The 22,895-nt window shown below is 38.3% G+C and overlaps 1 protein-coding gene across 3 annotated transcripts in view; it reads left to right on the forward strand.

The window, feature by feature from the left end:
• Window positions 1-9,113: 9,113 nt before the first annotated feature.
• The window catches only part of LOC113079934 (pappalysin-1-like), an 84,930-nt gene continuing 71,148 nt past the window's right edge, over window positions 9,114-22,895 (forward strand). Inside the window, exons 1-2 of one of the 3 annotated variants that reach the window (XM_026252190.1) lie at window positions 9,114-9,878; window positions 14,747-15,818. In XM_026252190.1, coding sequence (XP_026107975.1) covers window positions 9,497-9,878; window positions 14,747-15,818 — 1,454 coding nt within the window. In that variant the 5' untranslated portion in view covers window positions 9,114-9,496. The remainder of the gene's footprint in view (window positions 9,879-14,746; window positions 15,819-22,895) is intronic. The other 2 variants (XM_026252176.1, XM_026252183.1) reach the window with 2 other exon arrangements.

Genomic DNA, 22,895 nt, shown 5'->3' on the forward strand with positions numbered 1-22,895 from the left:
TAGTTGTGTGGAAGATACATAAACCTGTGAATCAAGCATATGTGCACACCTGTGCTCCTCTTCATCATAGATCAAAACCAGGACAAATCTGGAGCTAACAATTATGTATGGTGTGTCAAATGCACTTTGGGGAACGCGCCCGGCGTGAGCGACTCTGAATATTGTGTGTAATCAGTCCAATGGAAGATCGTGACGTCACAGGCTGGGTGACGTAAGCGACCAGGAAGCTATAAAAGCACGTGCCACGCAGCTGGCGTCAGCTTCGCGTCTTTCAGCAAGCTCTCTGTGTGTGAATGTCACTTGTTTGTCTTGTGAGTCTTAATTACTGTTGTCTGTCCAGTTAGAGCTCCTAGCACTTCCTCCCAGACCTAAGGGGTCACCATGTGTTGGTGCGCACCGACAACACATCGGTGGTCTCTTACATAAACCACCAGGGAGGTCTGCGTTCGCGCCCATTGTACAAGCTGGCGCACCAGATCCTGGTGTGGTCCCAGAGCAAACTTCTCTCATTAAGAGCAGTATATATTCCTGGGAAAATAAATATGGGAGCAGACATACTGTCAAGGCAGGGGCCGAGGCCCGGGGAATGGAGACTTCACCCAGGGGTGGTTAAGCAGATATGGAGAGTGTTTGGCAGGGCTCAAGTAGACCTATTTGTGACTCAAGAGACATCACAATGTCCTCCTTGGTTCTCTCTAGATCATCCAGCTCCTCTGGGACTGCACGCAATGGTACAGACCTGGCCGAGGCTTCGTCTGTACACCTTTACCCCTATTGCTCTGCTCCCGGGAGTTCTGTCGAGAGTACGCCGGGACAGGTTCCGTCTGTTATTAGTAGCCCCGTTCTGGCCGGGCCGATTATGGTTCTTAGATCTAGTCTTGCTCCTCGACGACCCTCTGTGGGAGAGACCGATCAGGACAGACCTACTCTCACAGGCGCAGGGTACGATAATTCACCCTCGCCCGGAGTTGTGGAAGCTGTGGGTGTGGCCCCAGAGGGGGCACAACTGTTAGCAGCTGGTCTCTCAACTGAGGTTGTTAAGACCCTCCTCCAATCCAGAGCTCCCTCAACGAGGAAACTGTACACCCTGAGGTGGAAACTCTTCACCTCATAGTGCAGAGACTGCCAGTTAGACCCAGCAAACTGCCCAGTTGGTACAGTTCTGGAGTCTCTACAGGCTAGGCTCTCTGCAGGGTTGACCCACTCCACACTGAAGGTTTACGTGGCGGCCATTGTGGCCTACCACCCCATTCTCGATGGCCAGTCTCTGGGAAGTCACCCCCTAGTTACACATTTCCTCCACATTGCGCTGAGGCTGAGACCTCCATTACGGTCCCGTATTCCCCCGTGGGACTTGGTTGTGGTGTTAGAGGCAATGTGCAAACCCCCATTTGAACCTATTCAAGATATCTCAGACAGATATCTCACACTTAAAACCTCCTTTCTGTTGGATATCACCTCTCTGTGGAGAGTAGGAGATATTTAGGCCCTCTCTGTGGCCCCCACTTATCTTGAGTTTGCACCTAGCATATACCCTTGAGCAGTATATGTTCCCAAGGTTCCCTCTGTTACACCACGACCTGTAGTGCTGCAGGCCTTCTGTCCTCATCCCTTTCGGGAGCACGACCAAGCAAAGCTAAATTGTGTCCAGTTCGGGCGCTGGACGCATACGTCCACAGGGCTGCCCTGTGGAGAAAAACTGACCAATTGTTTGTATGCTACGGTCCCCCCAAGAGGGGTTTTCCTGCTTCTAAGCAGACTATTAGTCGATGGTTAGTCGAGGCTATCAACGGCACCTGTGAGTCCTCTGGTCGTCCCCCGCTGTCGGGAGCCAAGGCTCACTCTACTCGGGGTATGGCAGCCTCCAAGGCCTTCCTAGCAGGTGTATCCATGCTGGACATCTGCAATGCTGTGGGGTGGTCCACGCCCTCTACGTTTGTTAAATTCTATGGCCTAGACATGCCAGTCACTCCAGGTGCCTCTGTCCTCCTGTCCTAAGCTGTGCTCTTCGGATACACACTAGGCAGGGGTTTGGTAGTCTGGCGCCGTTGGTACTCGTTCCCCAAAGCGCATTTGACGCAGCTTGAGTTCCTGAAGAGGAAAGTCTCTAGTTTACATATGTAACCCTAGTTCCTCGAGGAAACGAGACGCTGTGTCTCGGAGCCATACCGCCGGCAGGAACTCGCTTGCTGGTACCCGAAGCTGACGCCAGCTGCGTGGCACGTGCTTTTATAGCTTCCTGGTCGCTTACGTCACCCCGTCTGTGACGTCATGCTCTTCCATTGGACTGATTACACACAATATTCAGAGTCGCTCACGCTGTTACGCTGGTGCGTTCCCCAAAGCGCATTTGACGCAGCGTCTCGTTCCCTCGAGGAACTAGGGTTACATACGTAACCTAGAGACTTTATTTATGTGGATGAATCTTCATAGTAAATATTGCACATATTCTACGTCAGTAGCTCTCAACTGGTTTTATTTCACAACCAAGTTTTTGCCAAACTAGATAATATAATATGTTTCTTTAGCATTAAATCAGCATATTGGATTGATTTCTGAAGGATCATGTGACACTTAAGACTGGAGAAATGATGCTGAAAATTCAGCTTTGCCATCACGTGAATAAATTCTATTTTAAAATATATTCAAATAGTAAAGTATAATTATTATTATTATTATTATTATTATTATTATTATTATTATTATTATTATTATTATTATTTTATTAAATAAATCCATTTGTTAGCAAATAAGACATTAAAACCTTACTGACCCCATACCTTTAAATATTGGTGTGTGTGTATTTCTTAGTCTTCATGGTATAAAACAATTCCTTTCAATTACTTTTTCTACAAGATACTTAGCTCACTTTTTCTTCAGGTGCTGGCTTGACTTTTTTTTCAGTAAGAATCTGTGCTATGCTCATTGCTAGAGCTGGTACTATACATCATGCACTCTTTACGGAAGGATAACCTGTCACCTCACTGCAGGGTGTCTCGAGGGAGTTGGGCTCTGAATGTTCCCACCACGTTGTACCCAAGCAGTATAACTGTCACACAGAGGAACACGTCCTGACTCATGCATTCCCTTATATCTTCCAGAGCAAAGAACACAGGTCTCTGAAGAGGGGACATCTAATGCCCTCGGAGGGATTGTCTTATGTAAAGAACTGAAATATTAATTTGTCCACGTGAGGGGGCTTTTCTTTTGAAGAACACCTGAAAAAGCCACTAGATGTGCACACTCACACAATCTATGTCAGTGTGCTGCCATTCAAAAAAAAAAAAAAAAAAAAAAAAACCTTTATTAAAAAAGCCTAATGTCCATCAGAGACCTGTGGCTCATTGTGGCTAGTGTAGTTATTGGTAATATGATATCACATTCACACATTACGAAAACGATATTGATATTGACAACTAAAAAAAAAGATCCAAATGTATAATAATTTGAATATAATTATTATATAATTCATACAATTTTGTATCTAAAAATCTGTTTTTGGTGAAATTATTTTAACATACTTTTCAAGTGTTTTAATGTAATTTAAAGTATCTTGGAGTCTTTTCAGCAGTTATTATCATGTCCGATAACTGGCATAAGAAATCAACACACCTAAAGTGTGAGTAAAATGGGAGTAGTGCTTTATGGCAGCAGGGAGAGGAAACAGGCTGTAAGAGGAGGGATTTCCAGGAACTGGTCACGATCTTACTGGTCTCCTTTATCAGCCTTCCTCCCTTAGGGCTGATTGACCGGCCTGGTGGTGACGTAAAGCAGAGTATAACTCAAACACATCCACATCCATGACTATACCATGAAGCGTCCCTGGAGAATGTGAAGGGTTTGTGTTGCTGCTTTATCAAAGCGTGCATTATCTCATTCTAGGAATCAGTGTTGATAATGTTTTTAGAAAGGCCACATGGATGTCTAAACTATGACACAGTACTGAAGTGAGTTTTTTTTATCACTTTGACAACTTTCCATAGCTTAAAGGCACAATATGTATGATTTTTTTAAATTAAAATATACAAAATCTACAAGAACAGTATTATATATTTTGCTGACTTGTGAACTTACATTATCCCAAATGTTTGGACGAATGTTTAAATCCAGAGAAATAAGCAATTTTACCTAGTGACATGGACCGTTTCCATAGTGTCATTGTGTCTCCTGCCAATGATGTCATAACCCCTCAATTTCCAAGAAAACATGGAAACACCAAAGACGCTTTAATATGTTGTGCATTCTATTAGACAGGTGGTGACTGCATAGAGTAGCATTATAACAGAACTTCCTTGTATGATAAAACAGTGCTGCCCATATATGCATGACCGGAAGGAGCGGAAGCGGTCGACTGTGGCATAATAAAAGCAGCTCCGTTGCTTTCGAGCCATGCACGTTTGTTCAGCAGCCTCTTTTCGCTTCTATGGCTTTCAGCCTCACCATGCTTAATTCTACTACCTTAATAAATCATATTAGCTCATCCATGAACATGATTTAAAATAAGAATTTATTCCATTATTTGTTTTGAATAGGCATTAGAATATCACATAATGTAGCTTTAAATTGTTAATTGGTAGTCCCACAGACCGTTGGCTAAACGTCTGAAGCATATAACACACAAAAGTGAAAACACTTCAGGAGTGTCGAAGTCATCATCGGATTGGTTGAATTCGACAGGATTTCCGTCAGACATGTGTGTAGTGTTTTTTAACGTTCCACCTGGAAACAAAGATGCCATGAAGTCCGAATTGAGGGGGGACTTAAGCATCAAGGGACCCCCATAAGGCACAAAAAATAACCTTGTTGGGGTCCCCTGGTTTTTCTTTTAAAAATAAAATAGATAAAATTTTTGACATAGCCCTATCTATTTTTTTTCGAAGTATTGCGCTGCCGCTCCCATAAAAAGCTACTTCAAATTAGATGTGCATTTGAAAATACGCTCAAGTGCACCACACGCTGTTTTCTGACAGAATTTACAGATTGCGAGCGCGACATCACTGTGTGATCGGCTGGCAGAGTGATCCTTCCTCATTATTTTACCTCACGATGACGGTAAGATAATATTTCTTTGCTTTATGATTGTTTGGTACACCTAATTTACTGCTACTGAATAAGTGTTTATCTTAGAATCGGACAATCACTTTTATTATAATCTTGGTTTGTCAATTGTAGTTTTTTTTTTTTTATCTTACGATGCTAGCTCTCTATCGGATTGTCAATTGTAATTAGCCATCTAACGTAATCCCCAAGAGCTTTGACACAATTCGATCACTGGTGACGCCAAATCCCCTCATGAAAGAAGAAAGCCACTGTATTTACAACGGTGACGAAGAGTGCTTAGCAGGATCAACTAAACACTGGATTTTCAAAAGTATGTGAAATATTTAAAGTTCATGGCATATAATCTTTAAAATACTTCCGAGAGTTTTAAACACCGGTCTGTTATTGTGGCGATATTTCCACGCCTCGAAACGTGACCATGAATGAAACAAACTGTGATTGGTTGTTTGACATGTCACTCAAATGGCCTCATTGGCGGGCCTTTGCCAATGAAAGCTACCATGAATTCTGGCTTTTTTGCATAGTTGGCTTTTATTTAGAAGTTTATGTTCTCTGGCCAATGCCTGATGTGTATATATACAGTATAATAAGAAGCTGGAACCTCGAAATGTATGTTTTCCTTCCATTAAATTGTAAACTATAAATATTCTCTTAAACATAAATCAGAAAATAAATAATAATAGTAAAATGGGCGATTTAGTCTGGGAATGTTTGTCACACTCTGTATGGGTGTCAATGTTTTTTTTTTTTTTTTTTTTTTTTTGTGGCTTTATCAAAGCATTTCAGTACTGACACATACCTTAAAATTGTGACCAAAAAAAAAAAAGAAAAGAAAAGAAAACTTGAACTTTGTGATCAAAGAATCCTGATATTTTTATTTATTTGTTATTATTATTTTTTATTATTATCATTATTGACATGAACAGCAAATCCACATACAGATATTCAAATCAACATTCCATCAGCTGCTGTTAGTCCACCATCAAGAGCTTCCATTCAGATGACATGAACCAAGTTTACCAACAAATATGTGGACTTAATGTTGGTTATGGTTATTTTGCCAACACCATCCTAATGACAACCACTTCATGCAGCTGAGATTAAATTAATACGTTGTTCCATCACAGTACAGGGTTTTTCCAGTCTCCCTCTTTTCCATTGAAGGAACACCTTGATCTCTGGAATGAATAAAAATGCCCATATTCATTTATTGGATCAGATACAATAGATGTCAGAACATGCATCACTTTCCATTTTTATGATGGTTATCTTTTTGAAAGATGGGTACAATAAACACCAGGTGGAGTTTCCCCTATTACAAACACAAAAACGCTTGTTCAAGCACGTGCTTGTTCACACGTTTACATGTTTGACTTGCGAAGGATTCACTTGCAAACTTTTTAAATTAACATCAAAGACAGACCTTTTCATATTCATGAGTCAACACATTAATTCTGCATTACATTTGCTTTGATATTAGGAAAGATGTTTGATTGGACAAATTTCTGCATTTCCTCTCTGTACTCCTAAATTGCAATTCACCAATAAAATCTGCTGATAAGTCATCAAAAGGATTCATTTCACAATTGTAATGGGAGCTCACTTGCCTTTTGGACAAGCTGTTCTTTTACTGCCAATGAATATTATACATCTTAATGGCCCAAGAGTACAAATAAGACATTTACTGGAATGACTGTTTAGTTGTTATTACACAATACTGTGTTGGAGCTTCTATCCGACCCAGCCCTGTGTGCAGGTGCAGGAAAATTCCACAAAGATTATTCATAATGTGTTTGTAGTGAAGGCAAAGGCAGTTTTGGTGATAAAGAGAAATGTATGGTAAGTCAAAAATTGACATGCATTTCCTGATTACAGGCAGAGAGTAAAAAAACAGGATGTGTACATCATTTATGACATCAGCTGTCTATGCAACCTGCTATTAATCACAATACAGGACTAGTGCCAAGCTCGCTTAACATTATGTTTGAATGATTTGTAAAGTTTAATTTCTGTAATGCAGTGAGTACCCCACTAAAGATGCTGAATGGAAAGCAGTGAGTCACTGAGTGCAATAGCAAAACCTGTGCAGATATATGATAAAATAATAACTGACTGCACAAATCCTGCCTCAAATACTTAAAAACCACCACAAACCTGCATGCATGCCTTCTTTTTTACACATGAATATTTCTTGCATTAAATAAAGACATGCATTATAATATTTAATTAAATATAATAAGGTCAAAGTTGACACCCCTATGTGCAATTAACAAATTATAGTTATCTATATCTCAAGAGGGTGCAAAATAATTATATAAGTCATTTATAATAATTAAACTTAAATATGTTGTCTATATATGACTTAAGAAACAACTATATATTTTAATGGAATATGTTTCTTCACATATTTTGGATATTCCATAGGTTTACGATTCTAAGGCGTATATGCATCCAAAAAATATGGAGTTTTAATAGCAAGCCTGCATCTATTTTAAGTGATAAGAGACAAGGTACTTCAGAGTATCACTGTAAAACCTTCCAGAGCAAAGGGCTTACTTACAGTGATTTAGACATCCTGCTGAATAAGAATGGCTGAAAGTCACTTTGAGGTAAGAACCTGCCAAATGAGGGGCTCTATAGTGGCTCACCCTATAGGTTTCCCGCTGGTCCTTTAGCACCAGTGCCCATTGATATTCAGCAGTATTGACGTCACATGTTTGCAAGGAGTCCCTCTGCAGCTGTGAGAACCAGAACACTGAGAACAGGAGCAGACAATCTAGGAAGTGCATTCAGTCATTTTCCAGGCTCCCTCTGCTGCTGACATTCAATAAGAAGACTCTGGCTGGAAATGCTTCGATGCACTAGTTCTATGTGTCACACACTGTATGTAATCAGATCTATATGTACTATGCTTCCTATTATTCATCAGTGCTATAGTATATCCACTCTAAAATCACCAGTCTACTCATATGAGGGTCATTTCACAAAATGAGTGCTTTGAGATTTTAAACCATGTCTGTCAGAGAATGTCTTTGAATGTTACGTGCTGTGCTTATTTTAAGTAAAAGAGTTGAAGATGGCATTATTGTCCATTATTAAGCGTCTTTTGAGCTCACAACAAGGTGTTTATTAGAAAGAGAAAATATAACATTAAGTAATCATATTAATAAGAAACATGTTCTTGTGGTTTAGAGTTCACCCTAAAAGGATGATGCCATTTATGAGTGTATTTATTTATTTATAAAAATGTAGATCATATACCAAAAGCATGGTAAATAAGAAAAGAAAATATTAATCTGGGGACAGATCAACAAGCATAGCATTTTACATTTATTTTTCTTTGTAATGGACGATTTTTTTTTTTTTTTTTTTTGTTATTTTAGTGTTAGCTTTTCATCGTTAAAGTCGTTATTACACCAATATTTTCAATAGTCACACATAAAAAGCATCATTTTCTTGAAATATTTATCTTGTCCAGTGCACCTTGCGCCTGTGTTTGGCTTTATGTGAGTCTTGCCTCGCCATCCAGCGCTGCGCACGATAACAGGTCGGTGGGGACAAAGGAAAGAATCATAAAAAAATATTCAACTCGCCTTACCAGATTTATTTTTTATTTTTATTTTTTTTATGAGAGTTCATTGTGTAGCCACTAGAGGGTTCTCAACGCAACGATGCACAACATAAAACACCGTCCCGGTTCAGATACGCACTGAGGAACAAAACAGAAAGCAGGTTGACAGGACTCCTGTCAGAACGAACCCGGCTATTCGCGCTGAGTGTTATTAGGCCAAAAAAAAAAAAAAAAAAAAAAAAAACCTTGTGACGTAATGACCGAGAGTTGCCCGAAACATGTAGCATTTGACAAATCATGTCTTTTTATTTCAACTCGGTCTCTTCGATTGAGACCGGGGATATAACTTTAATGCACGCGAATCCCTCTGAAGAAATAGACGCAGGTCTCGCCTCTGACCCCGTTCAAACACTCATACATGTAGGCTACGTCTAGAGCAGTGCACGTGATGTGTTTGAGGCACGCGCTTTTGCCAAGTTTATTTGAAATGCAGATGAAGGAAAGGTGAAAGGGAAAAGATTTTGACCTCTCCACACTGATTGATTAATAAGTCATCCCTGCAGTTTAATTGAGATCCATTCAATTGGGAAGGTGGAGCACTTGAATGAATTAACATATTCCTTTCGCCCCTCAATCTGTGTTGAAGTGTCTTTGAAAGGGGCAAGGAAAGGGGGTCGTGGCTTAACATTATAAAGGAAAAAATAAGACAGCATTGCCGTCTTGGTTGGTGTTGAATACGCGTCTTGACAGGCTTTTGTAAAAGCAAAAGACCGGGAAAGATCTCCAAAGACGAGCGCTATTTAGTATTTTGAAATCATCAAATCCCCTATCCTTTGACAAAAAATCTCTTCTCTCCACTTGAAAATGAAACTTTTGCCCATTTGCACTTGGCTCCTTTGCCTTTTGCTTTTTATCGTGTGCTTGGGATCTGAGTGTGGGACTCCACGGCGAATTGAAATGTCTAAAAGGGACATGGTACGCATCAGGGAAGCCAGAAGTACCTTCCTAGGACCTTGTGCCACACGCCTGCCTCGGGGCAAACGCTCACCTCCCGGGATAGATCGGCACTCCCCGCGCCTGTCACAGGCGGGGGAAAGCAGCCCAGGTCGGCGGAGGGCTGTTTACTTTACCGGTCGAGGAGACCAACTGCGTCTGAAGCCCAATGCAGAGGTGCCAAGGGGAAATTTCACCCTGGAAATGTGGATAAAACCTGAGGGTGGGCAGCGCTCTCCAGCTGTTATCGGAGGTTTGATTTGCTTAATTATGACTTGCATTAGGCTATATTCACTGCAGAAATCATTTCATAGTGTAACTGCAGCATACCCGTGCTTCATAAATCACCTCCAGTGTGAGATTAGTTGCTTAAACACTTGCCTCTAGCACTTCTTTTTATCACTTTCACTATTTATGAGCTAAGGCGAGCATGTACCGAGAATAGTTAACGAATATCTCTCCGAGGACGGCACCTAGAGATGCGCCTTTCTTGTTGTTTACAAGCAAAAACTCTTGTAAGGTTTTGTATGCTGTTGGCAGGTTATCGCCACCTAACTTTTGGTAGCATCTTATAGTTTTAACGTTACCAGTTTAAATCGCCTTTAGTCATTAATATTTGAACGATTCGTGATGTGGAGAAAATCAACTGTTATTATAGGCTACCAGTATCGTTTTTGTTGGTTTGCTATTTAATTCATGGCGTTTAAAGAATTTGATTTGTTTACTGGATTATACTTATTAATCATATTATTTACTCATTTTAAACTGCTTTTTATAGTGTCTGTGTAAAAAAAAAAAGAAAAAAAAAATTCTTGATAGCAGCATATAGATTCGTCTGTATGATGCTGAATGATTAAGAAATCGCTTAAACAAATGCGTCATCCCTCTGATGCATAGGCTACTGTACTCCTTACGTGCTCAGCTCTGCACTCTCAATACTACATATACACCCTAGCTGGCGCCTGTTTTACTTTAGTCTTTATGTATTTATATTTATAATTATATTTTTATTTTAAAATGTGCTTTGAAAGTATGAGCCACTAACGAAGCGCTTGTAGTTCAAATCGGATAACAAAATCAGTACGTTTTTTTTTTCCCCTTGAAAAATCTCTACTTAGCACATTTACGCATTATTCTGATGGGGATGGAGTAGCATGGTGGGCGTGTTATTAGTTGCTCGGTTGTATTTTTTTTTCCTTCAAACAAATCTATGTGATTTCTTTCCCCCCCATCCCTTTTCCAGCCAACAGAGAGCGTAATAGCCGTGTAGTCGGTTTATGAATCCTGCGTGCACCCCGTGAACCCCGAAAGCACGCAGTTTTTCTAACATGGATGTCATTAGAAATCTACAAAAGAACCACATGCTTATTTTTTTATCTTCACAAATATTAGACAAAACGTCTTACATAGATTAAATGTAAAACGTTAACTTTATATCTGAGTTTTTATTTATTTATTATATAAATAATAAAATACTGAACATATTTAGTGAGACATGCACATATGCACATGCAATTTAGTGGTAGATTTAAGGATGCATGATTTAAATAGCAAATCGTAGACTCAGGACATTGAAAATTAATGTAATTATATATAGCTGGGTACACTGTTTTTAAACAAGCTTTATATCTCCAGAGAGCTGCATGATAATGGATTGATTGAATACATCTTGTCAGTGAGTCATCTAAAATTAGTCCACTCTGTTCTCATCTCCTTATAGTCACAGTAACGTTATGAAGCAACGAGGGGGCGCTGGCAGAGTTTATATAGCTTCTCCAACTGCGCATCTAATAGTGCTGTTCAGTAGATTTTGTTTTAAACAATGCATTAAATGTTTGCGGTCCATGGAAGTTGTTACCCTCATATATCTGCTGTCAGGTCTGAACCCGAAAATATACGCTGTTTTGGAATCAGGATTCTTCAAGTATAGGATTATGAGAAGGAAATGCTTTAAATGTCAGTCCAGATGGGGGAAGCTATAAAATTAGTGCCTTGTCCATCCTTTCTTCAAGTGGTTTTGTTATTGCTTCTTCTTGTAAAGATATTACAGCCCTTGCCACAAAATATAATGGAATGAGCTCCTGCTTTCAGTCAATCAGATCCTCAGACGCAAGCGCGTACAGAGAGGTGCTGAGCCTGTTCTCAGACACATGACATTTTTATTAGAAGTTTTGCAGCATGTCTGCTGAAGTTAGGTGGCAACTTTTCATCTGGAATTGCATGCAGTCTGTTTTTAAATTTAAATGCATAGATTTTGCTTATTTTTTCATTGTTGTCATTGAGTTCTCTGTGTAGTATACAGTGAAATGGGATATTTTATGGCACATTACAATAATAACTTAATATGCACCTCATGAAACTGTCGATAACACCACTTAGAGGTTTGTAAATGATGGCTATAACAATTGAAATATTCAGTTATCATGTTACTAAACGGGATGATTTATGTTTGGTTAGTGTAGTTGTTAACATATTTCATGTTTTTACAATGGTAATTCATTCTTCATGAGAGGTTTATGAAGATTTTATTTAGTTAATACATTAATAAACGTATATTAATAGATGTAATAAAATATAATATATATATATATATATATATATATATATATATATATATATATATATATATATATATATAAATATATAGTGCATACATTTGTACGGTGGTTTCATTAATGTTAGTTGATGCTAAAAATGACCAATTCATTTGTTTCAGTATTTATTAATCTTTGTTAGCTGAGGCCCATAAAATTGTATAAACAGATACAACTTTTGTAATGTATTAGTCAGTATTAGAATTAACATTAGCTATGATTAATAAATGTCTTACAACTATTTTTCATTGTTAGTTCTTGCAATTAAATAAGGTATAACTAATGATAACAAATGGAACTGTATTTAAAAGTCTTACATATTGTACTGATAAAGAACATTTTGTCTTAATCATACTGCATGAGTGAAAATATTATATATATATTATTATTTTTTTTAAACAAAAAGCTGATCTTTAAAATATTTTGACACCATATCTAACATAAAATGAGTCTAACAACTTAGTTTAAATGTAGCTATTCGAAGAACAAACTCATTGTAGCCTTACAGATGTTTTAATAAAAGTATATAGACACTACAGGTGGATATAATGTTTTCCAAACGGCTGCTGTGCTTGTCTTTCATTTCGTAATGCTCACTTTGCAGTGCTCTGTCCATGGTGCTGGATACTGAGATTGAATGAACTCAAAATGGATGCTTTCATGAAATATTGGAAAGGATTACAATGTATGCTATATTCTGCACAAGGAGCCAGCGGCATTAATTTCCAAAACTGCATTTTAACTTCAGCATGTACTTAGTTTAATGACTGGATTGATTTCATAAAGTAAGTTAATTTGCAAAGCAAGCAGCATGCAGCATTTGTATTTGCGTGTGAGATTTTTTTCTCCACACTATTTATCATACATTAGTTTTTAATGCATTGTCCTAGTTAAAGCGATGGACAGTATTATTATGCATTGATGGTTTTAATGAAATCTTATTTGTGATCAGTGTAAAATGTACATTTTCTAGTGCGTCCATCCATTCATTGAACCCCCATCCCTTTTCCCTACACTGAGCCCCTTGCATGTCTAAAGTTCGGTGCTGGCATGAAATGTACCTGTTTGTTATTTCCCACTTAGTGGTCTCATTCCAGGATTTCACAGATTGTAATTTCCTCAGTTTTATGGCACAATTTATTTTTATAGATGCTGGCAGTGGTTCTGCTGGCAGTCCAGAAGTGAGAGGGAACTACATGCTCCTGACTGTTCTTTAGTAAGGCGCTCCCGAATGAATGATCTCTTTAAAGTGGTCAATCCTAGTGGTCAGAAGATCGTCATGCATTCAGCTTCACTTAATGGATTTAAGCAGTTCAGTCCAAATGTGTTTCCCTGCTGCAGAGGCATGTGTAAATTTGGAGTTATGTTACACGGTTTAAGCAGTAATGTAGCATAGTAACATTTTCCTCTACTAACCTGGTAACTCTTTACTGCTTATTTGCCCTAACTGAATTTCACTAATTACCTCTGACAAACACAATTCTCTCCACTCTGGAAGACCGGAGAGTTCCTCATGCAGAAGACAGATCCACAGATCCTCACTTTCTGTCTTTGACTTTAGGTTTCATTGCTCAGCAATTTACTGTATTAAGTAGCACTGCTGTGTGGATTTGTAGTGCTTGTTTGATTTTTTTTATTTTTTTTTATGAAATGTAAGAATACAATTTTTTGAATATGCCCTGTATCAGATTTCTGCAGTATTGAAATACAATGATTCATATGAAATCAGGAAGATTATGAAGGACGTGCACCCATTAAATGTAAGAGTACTTTTCCTTCTGGAGCTCAGCGCATGGTTTCCAAATGAAACAGGAAGAAAGGGTTTCAGAGCCCCTATCATAATACAGACTGTGCTGAAAAAGGACCATTTTTGATTTCAAACATCCCTACTGCCGAGGCATATTTCAAGAAAATAGACTGAAAATTCAAGTAACCTTTGCTCTGTTGATACAAGACCACACTGTCTGGGCCTGATTGCTAGCAGATGCTTTCTCGTAGGCCTGTAGGCCTTGGACGTTGTGTTCCCCAGTTTTCTGGATAAACACATACAGTTTTTCGTCACTCTCTGCAACAGGTTGCAGAAACTTGCGTCTGTGGTGTTGCGTCAGTCAGTTTGTTGAACTTCTATGTGCACCTTTAATTATACTTTTGGGTAAATCAGTGTCAGCTAATTGTGTCTAACATTTATGGAGCAGAAAACCTCAGAAGAACACAGTGAAAATCTGCAATTGAAAATGGTAATGGTAAACATTGCAGTAAACTTTTAAAGCTTTTTGAAAATATATGACAAAAATATGCTTCTATTGAAGCTCAAGACCATCAGGTTTTACAAGAACTTGTGAAGTTCATGCAGCTTGAATACTTCTGTCATTAAACTAACAACGACAAATTGTAAAATTTGTGTGAATTTTTATACATTCAAAAGTTTTGCTGATAATAGAATTTATGAAAAAAAAGCATAAAAATGTGCAATTGTACTGTGATTTTCTGCTTGTTCTTGTATCTAATACCCGTCATCTTCCTGCAGGTCTCTTTGATAAATGCTTCTACGCATCCAGCGATAGAGGGTGGTTATTTGGCATCAAAGCATTCAGCGACCAAGCAAACCGCGACCCTCGCTTCTTCTTCTCCCTCAAAACGGACCGAGCCCACAAGCTCACCACGATCACCTCCAATGCACCCTACACTCCCAATCAATGGTCACACTTGGCCGTCACCTACAACGGTCTCTTTATGAAGCTGTACATAAACGGGGCACAGGTTGCTGTAAGCCGAGACCAATCTGGGGAGATTTTCAGCCCACTTACCAAGAAGTGCAAGGTGCTAATGATCGGTGGCAATGCCTTAAATCACAACTACAGGGGTACGATGGAACACTTGAGCTTGTGGCACCGGGCTCTGAGCCAGCGTGAGATCATCAGATACATGGGTCACAGTTTGGGTCAGTTTGGTGACCTCTCTCAGCTGGTCATTCATGAGAACTTTGAGAACATGTCAAGACGGTGGCTGACAGTGAAAGATGGCAGCTTCCCCCGGTTGGAGGACTCAGACAGGAACCTGGCGGCTGTCCTCAGTGATGCTGCCCTGAAACCTCCACCTTGTGGACAGACTGTATGTGACAATGTGGAGGTAATTACAAACTATTACCAGCTCTGGAGCTTCCGCAAACCCAAGACGGTGCGCTATCGAGTGATAAACATTTATGACGATGATGGACGGTGGCCGACGATTACAGACCACCAGATCAACCTTCAGCACCAGCACTTGAACAACGCTTTCCGCATCTACAACATTTCCTGGGAGCGCACCGTTCACAATGTCTACAACTCGTCCTTACGGAACCGCCTAATACTGGCCAACTGTGATATCAGCAAAGTAGGCGATGAAGTGTGCGATCCAGAATGTAACCACATGCTTACTGGCTTCGATGCCGGATACTGTAAGAGGCAGAGCACACACTGCCCCGAATACAAGCAGGGGAACGGGGTTTGTGACCCAGAGTGTAACTGGGACAACTTCTATTATGATCATGGGGACTGCTGTAACCCCAACATCACTGATGTCACCAAGACCTGCTTTAATCCTGCGTCACCCCACAGGTAATTCTGTAACTCTGCTATTTCAAACCTGTTCATGTTGCGTACTGATTAAGTAGTTAAATTATTAATTCAACTTGCAAATAGCAGATTATATCCAGTATGGCTTAACCCTGTAAAGCCTCACATATGAAATAATAGCAAAAAATAAATTAATTAATAAAGTCATTTTTTTATTTTTATTAAAGCAACAGTTTACTTGAACCTTTAGACAAATTCTAAAGCTACATCTGATAGAAAATGGAGCTCATATTCGAGGAGGAAACATCACCTCAGTTTTATTTTGAAGCCCAAACTGAGTAAACTGATATTTATATGGCCATAAATTCATTCATATGAAATTCTAATAGAGCCTAATATCAATCAGTCTTTATAACATGGTTATTAATTAAATTAATAATTTTTTTTTTTAGTTTAACTTTATTAATCACCTTGGCACAATTAGTTCAGACTGTTGTGTTGCTTCACATATACAATCAACACTTAAACACACATGCAAATACTCAAAATACACAAATACTTACAAAAGATATAGAATGAAAAAAAATCTACTATTTTTATTATATAAATGTATTGGTTGTGTAACATCTGATTGTCCTTAAACGTCACCCAAGGGGCATCCACTCAAAGTAATAATTCAAAGGGTGTGTGCTGTCTCCTGGTATTTTATGTGCCATCCTCATCACTCGCTGTTCATAATAAAGAAAAAGGACAGGATAGTTTCAAGGTCAACAAATGAATTATAAAAAGCCCTGCGAATAACTCTCTGTAAATTGAAATAGTCAAGCTTCCTCAGCACAAACAATCTTTGGTGTGGCTTTTTTAATCACTAATGTCACTATTGATATATTAATTTTAGTTGTCTGTAGTTTTATTTGTATTGTGATGAATGATTAAAAAAAAAAATAATAATAAATAAAAAAACAGGGATGCACCGGTTGACCGGCCATAAATCGAAACAGCTTTTTGGCTTTTTTTCAGCCGATTTTTCCGGAAATGCGCCCGCTTGGCTTGCACACACTAAATTGTAATTATTCGCTGTCATGTCATTTGTGTGGAAGTATTTCGAATCTGTGCGCAGGACACGGGCAGCCGTTCAGCACTGGAAGTGCAGAGCTACATGTCTGAGGCACAGATATCAGGAAGCAAACAAATAAGAGCACCTTTCCTGCTCACTGAAGCTGCGTGAGCGTACTGTACCTGTCCTTGCACAAGCCGAGACAGCGAAGGGATGTTCAACTTCTAGCATGTTGGATGAGAAACGAAACGGACTAAAAAAAAAAAGAAAAAAAGTTTTTTTATTTGTAAATTAGAACTTGCATACATATTTGAGAAGCCAGAAGTAACCATCAGTTCTGTATAAGATCATTATTTTTATTTTACATTAAAACTACATCGACTTAATTTGATTTAAAAATCACCTGCTGTAGCACACTGAAAAATTGTTTTATTCATCCAATTTAGGGTAATGATTCACATCTATATTTTTTAACTTGAGCCAATAGTTATTTATTTTTCATTGGCTCAAGTAAAAAAATATAGATGTGAATCATTACCGTATTTTTTTTAAAAATGAAACACTTTGCATCTTTGTTTTATTTGCACCAACATTGTTTGATTTTAACATTTTGGAATAATTTATTTACGTAGCATACTTTTATTTATTCTCACTGGTAAAAACTTTTTTTTTTTTATTTAAAACCAAATTTAAAAACTAAAACAAATACTGAATGCTGATTAAGAAACATCTTATTGAATGTGTGTTGGTTGTGTTGTTTGGATTATAGAAATATGCAGTTGTTGCCTTTAATTTCACATGGTTACAGTTAATCTTTTAATTTAAGGCCAGTTCTATGTAGTTTCAATCCAATTCAAAAACAAAAGCTAAATGCTGATGTCTGTAACATCTATGTTTGTATTAAATGTAGGCTACTTACTATGCAGTTACTGACGTTAATTTCCAATGGTTACGGTTATTGTTTTCAATAGCCAAAAGCCAGTTTGGCCTATTAAATTCCAAATAAACATCTTGTTTATGCATACTTTCCTTCTTTCTTGTTTGTTGCTGAAAGAAAAAAAAAAACGGAAATCGATATTGGAATCGGCCAGTTTGCTTATAAAAAAATCGGTATCGGAATCAGCCATGAAAATCATGATCGGTGCATCCCTAAAAAAAAAAAAAAATTCAAAGATCACGCAAATAAATGTTCCTCAAAAGCATGTAGTATCATATTTGTCACTTAAAGGGATAATTTACCCAAAAATGGGTGAAAATTTTATGTTTATCTGCTTACCCCCAAGGCATCTAATATGTAGGTGACTTTGTTTCTTCAGTAGAATGCAGAAAAAGATTTTTAACACAAACCATTGCAGTCTGTCAGTCATATAATAGAAGTGAATGGGAGGTGTAAAGACACAAAACAATCAGTCTGTGCAAGAAACTGATGAGTATTTAAATAGTTTTTTACCTTTGAATCCCCGCAATGTCCAAACTGCCCTGAGCGCGTTCTCAACAGCGGCGTGTGATGCGTCTTCTTCTTGCTTTATGGCGGAACACAGACTTATAAGTGCATTACCGCCACCTATCTCTCAAGTAGGCCATTGACACTCCTTATTGAGTTTATATGTAGAGTGTCTATGGACATTGCGGTGAATCAGAGGTAAAAAAAAAAATATATATATATAAATACTGTTCAGTTTCTTGCACATACAAATTGTTACTTGTCTTTACAAATTGATGTCTCGTCTCGAGCCGCAGAGTCTAATTTGGTTTTGTTTGTGTATGTTTTTTTGACTCTCTATTATATGACCATTCCCATTCACTTCTATTATATGAATGACAGACTGCAACAGTTTGAGTTAAAAATCCACGTTTTATTTCTACTGAAGAAACAAAGTCACCTACATCTTGGATGCACTGGGGGTAAGCAGATAAACATCACATTTTTGGGTGAACTATCCCTTTAATTAAATTTTTTTCTAAAATTATGAATGGATAAGTTGCTTCAGAACAGCAAGTGTTCATCTTGAAATATTTATAACAATATAAAAGTTATTGTTATGTTTACTTTATGAAATTCATTAGATTTCACAGCAAAAAACATGAACGATGACCTGAAGGGGAAAATCATTTGAATTATACTAATTAGAATTATACTTTGAGTTAAAGGCAGGGTAGGTAATAAATTATAAACAACTTTCTTCCAAATTCGTTTAAACTTTCTATATATATCAATACATAATTAAAATGTAAGTACTCTGATAAAAAGAGTATAAAAATCGAGTGACTCAAGACCGTTTAATCTGTATTAAACACAGCTCATTATTTCCATTCGGGACGAAACATAGGATTGGCTTAGGCGACTGTCACTCTCTCGCAACCATGGCAACCACACTTTTGCCACACATGACCTGCCCACTTGCGCGCGTACGTTTGATTTGAGGAATTCAAGAGGCACGGATCCTAGGAATACCAAAACAATTGTAGAGAAACAGCAAGCAAAATTCACAGTACCGGCCTATGCAGTTAGTGAAGGCAAACCAGGCAATAAAAGGAAGACAGTAACAGTACAAGAAAAGGCAATGAACAAAAAGTCTTTGGATAAACAAAGAAATAAAACGTGAGTTAATATCGGCGTGGCTTTCCAGCAATGCGAGAACTGAGGGAACTCAAGGGGCTGAAAAGTGACTCCTTGATGGCTTTTTTTCTGCTGGACAGGTAAATCTTTATTTTTGTATTTTGATCATACATATTTTTTTGTTTATTTTTTCATGAAGCATGTGTCATTAGCACACGTAGCTGCATAATATAGCTTACATAACATTATTTAGCGAGCCGTAGTAGAGACGATAAATAATCTATAGGCCTAGCTCAAGATGATAGCTATAGCGTGGCTTTGGAAGGAGCCCAGAAGGGAGGGGGTGAAGTGAATGGAAATAATGAGCTGTCTTTAAAACAGTCTCTATGTGGTATGTACTGGAACTGTATATATTTGTTTAGCGGTTCCACTTTGTCGTCTTTTTTTTTTTTTTTTTTTTTAAGCTGTACATGTGGAAAGTGCAGTTTGATGACAACATCGCATGTTGTTTACTTGATGTGATTAAGCGCCGATAGCTAAGTTAACAACACAGAGATATTTTAAGCAGTTTTACTCACCGCCTGCGGTTCCAACACACGATCGTGACCCTTTTTCGTTGGGACTGCATTATCCTTAAGAAATAAACGATGTGCAAATCCAGCGTCAACCTGGGCCTTGTTTGTAAAACAAGCATCTTCGAAATGCAGGGAACAAACAAGAACACTTGCACAACTCCGTTGATGCTCTGTAAAAATAAACTCCATCCACTGGTCCCTTAATGCTGTTTCTCTTTTGGTAATCTGTGCAGGGTTGTCTTGCCCTGGCAACCAAAAACACACTCCTTTTGTGACATTTCGCGACGCTCTCGCTGTGATGAGTGATTGTCTGTGCACAGCCTCTCTCTGCTCTGCTATACGGGAGCGCGCGCTCTTCCGGCAGAAGTGCCTTAGGATCCATATAAGGAAATTCCGCTCCATCTAACGTCACACAGAGCCATACTCGAAAAAAACTTTCCGAAACTTGTGACAAACCGGAAGGAGTATTTTTGGAACAGAAATACTCCTTCAAACGTACAACTTAATTTTTGAAACTTTGTCCATGTTTAGCATGGGAATCCAAGTCTTTAACAGTGTAAAAAACTCAGTATGCATGAAATAGCATTTCACCCCCCCTTTAATGGTTACATGTGACATTTTTTAGAGTCATTAGGTTAAAACTTCATGAACTTATAAATGCTTTCAAAGTCAAAATCATATGAATCCAACATGAATAATAAACCTGTCTTTATCGTGGACTCTTATTTCTCATTGACCCATGTACAACAGTTTTCTCTTCTTCTTTTGAAGCTCAAGGTTAGTAGTTCATAGCTGTTTAAAAATTTTGGAAGTACCAGACGTGAACTCTAGGGCACTATAATTTTCTTTAGCTATGTGTGAAGCTTTCAGCTATTTTAATTCTGTTCCATTCATGTATTATGACGTGACGTCCTGAAAACATCTTAACTGCTGAACCGGAGTCAGAGTTCTGGAGCATCAATTAATGCATACAGGGATGGATGCAGTTTGAGGGACAATAAAACACCATGATGGATGAGTCTCGGCCCTGTGACTTGGTGCGCACAGTTTGGCGTGTCTGTACTAGTGAGTTTCAGGTCTGTTCTTATGTGTTTTTATGTGTCCCCAGAGTCCATTTTGGCACTGAATCAGAGCTCGGCAACCAATCGCGTTTTACTCTTTGGGTGAAATGAACTACTCTCGTGGTGACCAGATGTGAAGACTGAGGAGATTGTAGACATAGTTCTCCTTTTTTGTAAGCTTATAAAAGTGATTTGATAGAAAGTGAGTGGGAATGGAAACGGTGTCCCTGTGGACAAACAGGGGAGCCAATCACAGCTTAGAGTGGAATCTCCAACACTATTATTTACGGCATTAGAGACTCTTCTGGGAGTCCTGTTCAGGAAAAAGAGCTTTCCAGAAATATGTTGAGGTTGTGGGGGCACTGGAGACTGTTGGGGTAAAGCTCTATATTTACTCTCTGAATGGTGGGACAAACCAAACCACTCTGCAAGTTTTGTGACCTAGAGTGGGATTCAGAAATCTGAGATTATGCTGGCAATCTTGGATTCAAAATTTAATTTAAATCTGGAAATAAAGTTTTAGAATTTTGATGAAAAAAAAAGTAAACAAAGAAACTTTATGGATTAACGTTAGAATGAATATAAATGCATATACGTTATAATAAATATTTAAGATTCTTCTTTTGCTCACACTTCCTGTGCCCTCGTAAACCAAATGGATACCAAAATACTAAACTGAAATTTTAAACATGCATTTTTCCATGATGGAAAGAGGTAGTGTATGGCGATAGAATATACCGTTTGTACAGTATAGAAAACCTTGTTCCTGCCAGAGTTCAGTGTGTTTATCCTCTTGGTCAATGGTCCACATTCTCTGTGGCACTGCTGCCATGTTCATCTTTCTTCTGTGGTTTCCCTAGTTCGTGATTGGTCAACTTCCGATAGATCAACAAATCGGCTCGTTCAACCACACACGTCACAAATTCAAACCGATAGCTCACAAACTTTTCAGACATGTTTAAAAATGATCGGGAGGTCGGGAAGTGCTCGTAAGGCACTCTGCTTGGTTCATAATTTCTAGCACATGATACGAGCTGCGACCATATGAGCATACACGATTTCCACACAATAAAAAAAAAATTGCATGTGAACTCGTACAACAGCAAAAATCGCACCGTGTACCTTTACCACCATGTCGTTCCAAACCCGTAAAAGCTTCGTTCGCCTTTGAAACACAATTTAAGATATTTTGGATGAAAACCGGGAGGCTTGTGACTGTCACATTAACTGCCATGTAAATTACACCGTCAAAGTCTAGAATAGTCCATCTGCCATCAGTGGTTCAACTCTAATGTTATGAAGCGACAAGAATACTTTTTAAACGTGAAAAAATATATATCTTTCCGGATCACTATAGTGCAATTTTGGAGAATATCCACTGAACCCAAGCAGCATACGCTCTTCTGTGTCAGCTGTGCAACAAGGATATGGTTTCTACGTGTATTTATGCTTTTATTTGAACAAAAACAGCCCATCCGTGCAGCGCGGATGACATTCTCCAAAATGGGGCTACAGTGATTCGGAGAGACACAGAGGAGATGAGTTGTTGAATAAAGTCATTATTTTTGTTAAGCTTACAAGTTTTCATCCAAAATATCTTAAATTATGTTCAGAAGATGAACACATTTTAATAGGTTTGGAATGACATTTTACAGGGTAAAGTGATTCATTTTGGGGTGGAGTATCCCTTTAACTAGATTTTGCAGAGGCAGTAAGTTTGCAAGTAGCGTTAACATTGAAATGTACAGGGTTCTCTTAAGTCCAAGTTTACATCAGAATTGTGGACAAATTGTGAAATAAAAAGTTCGTATTTATTCATATTAATTTTTCTAATACAACATATCACTTAAATTGTTGTGCTGGTTA

Source organism: Carassius auratus, chromosome 5 (genome assembly GCF_003368295.1).
Source record: "Carassius auratus strain Wakin chromosome 5, ASM336829v1, whole genome shotgun sequence".
NCBI lineage: Eukaryota > Metazoa > Chordata > Actinopteri > Cypriniformes > Cyprinidae > Carassius > Carassius auratus.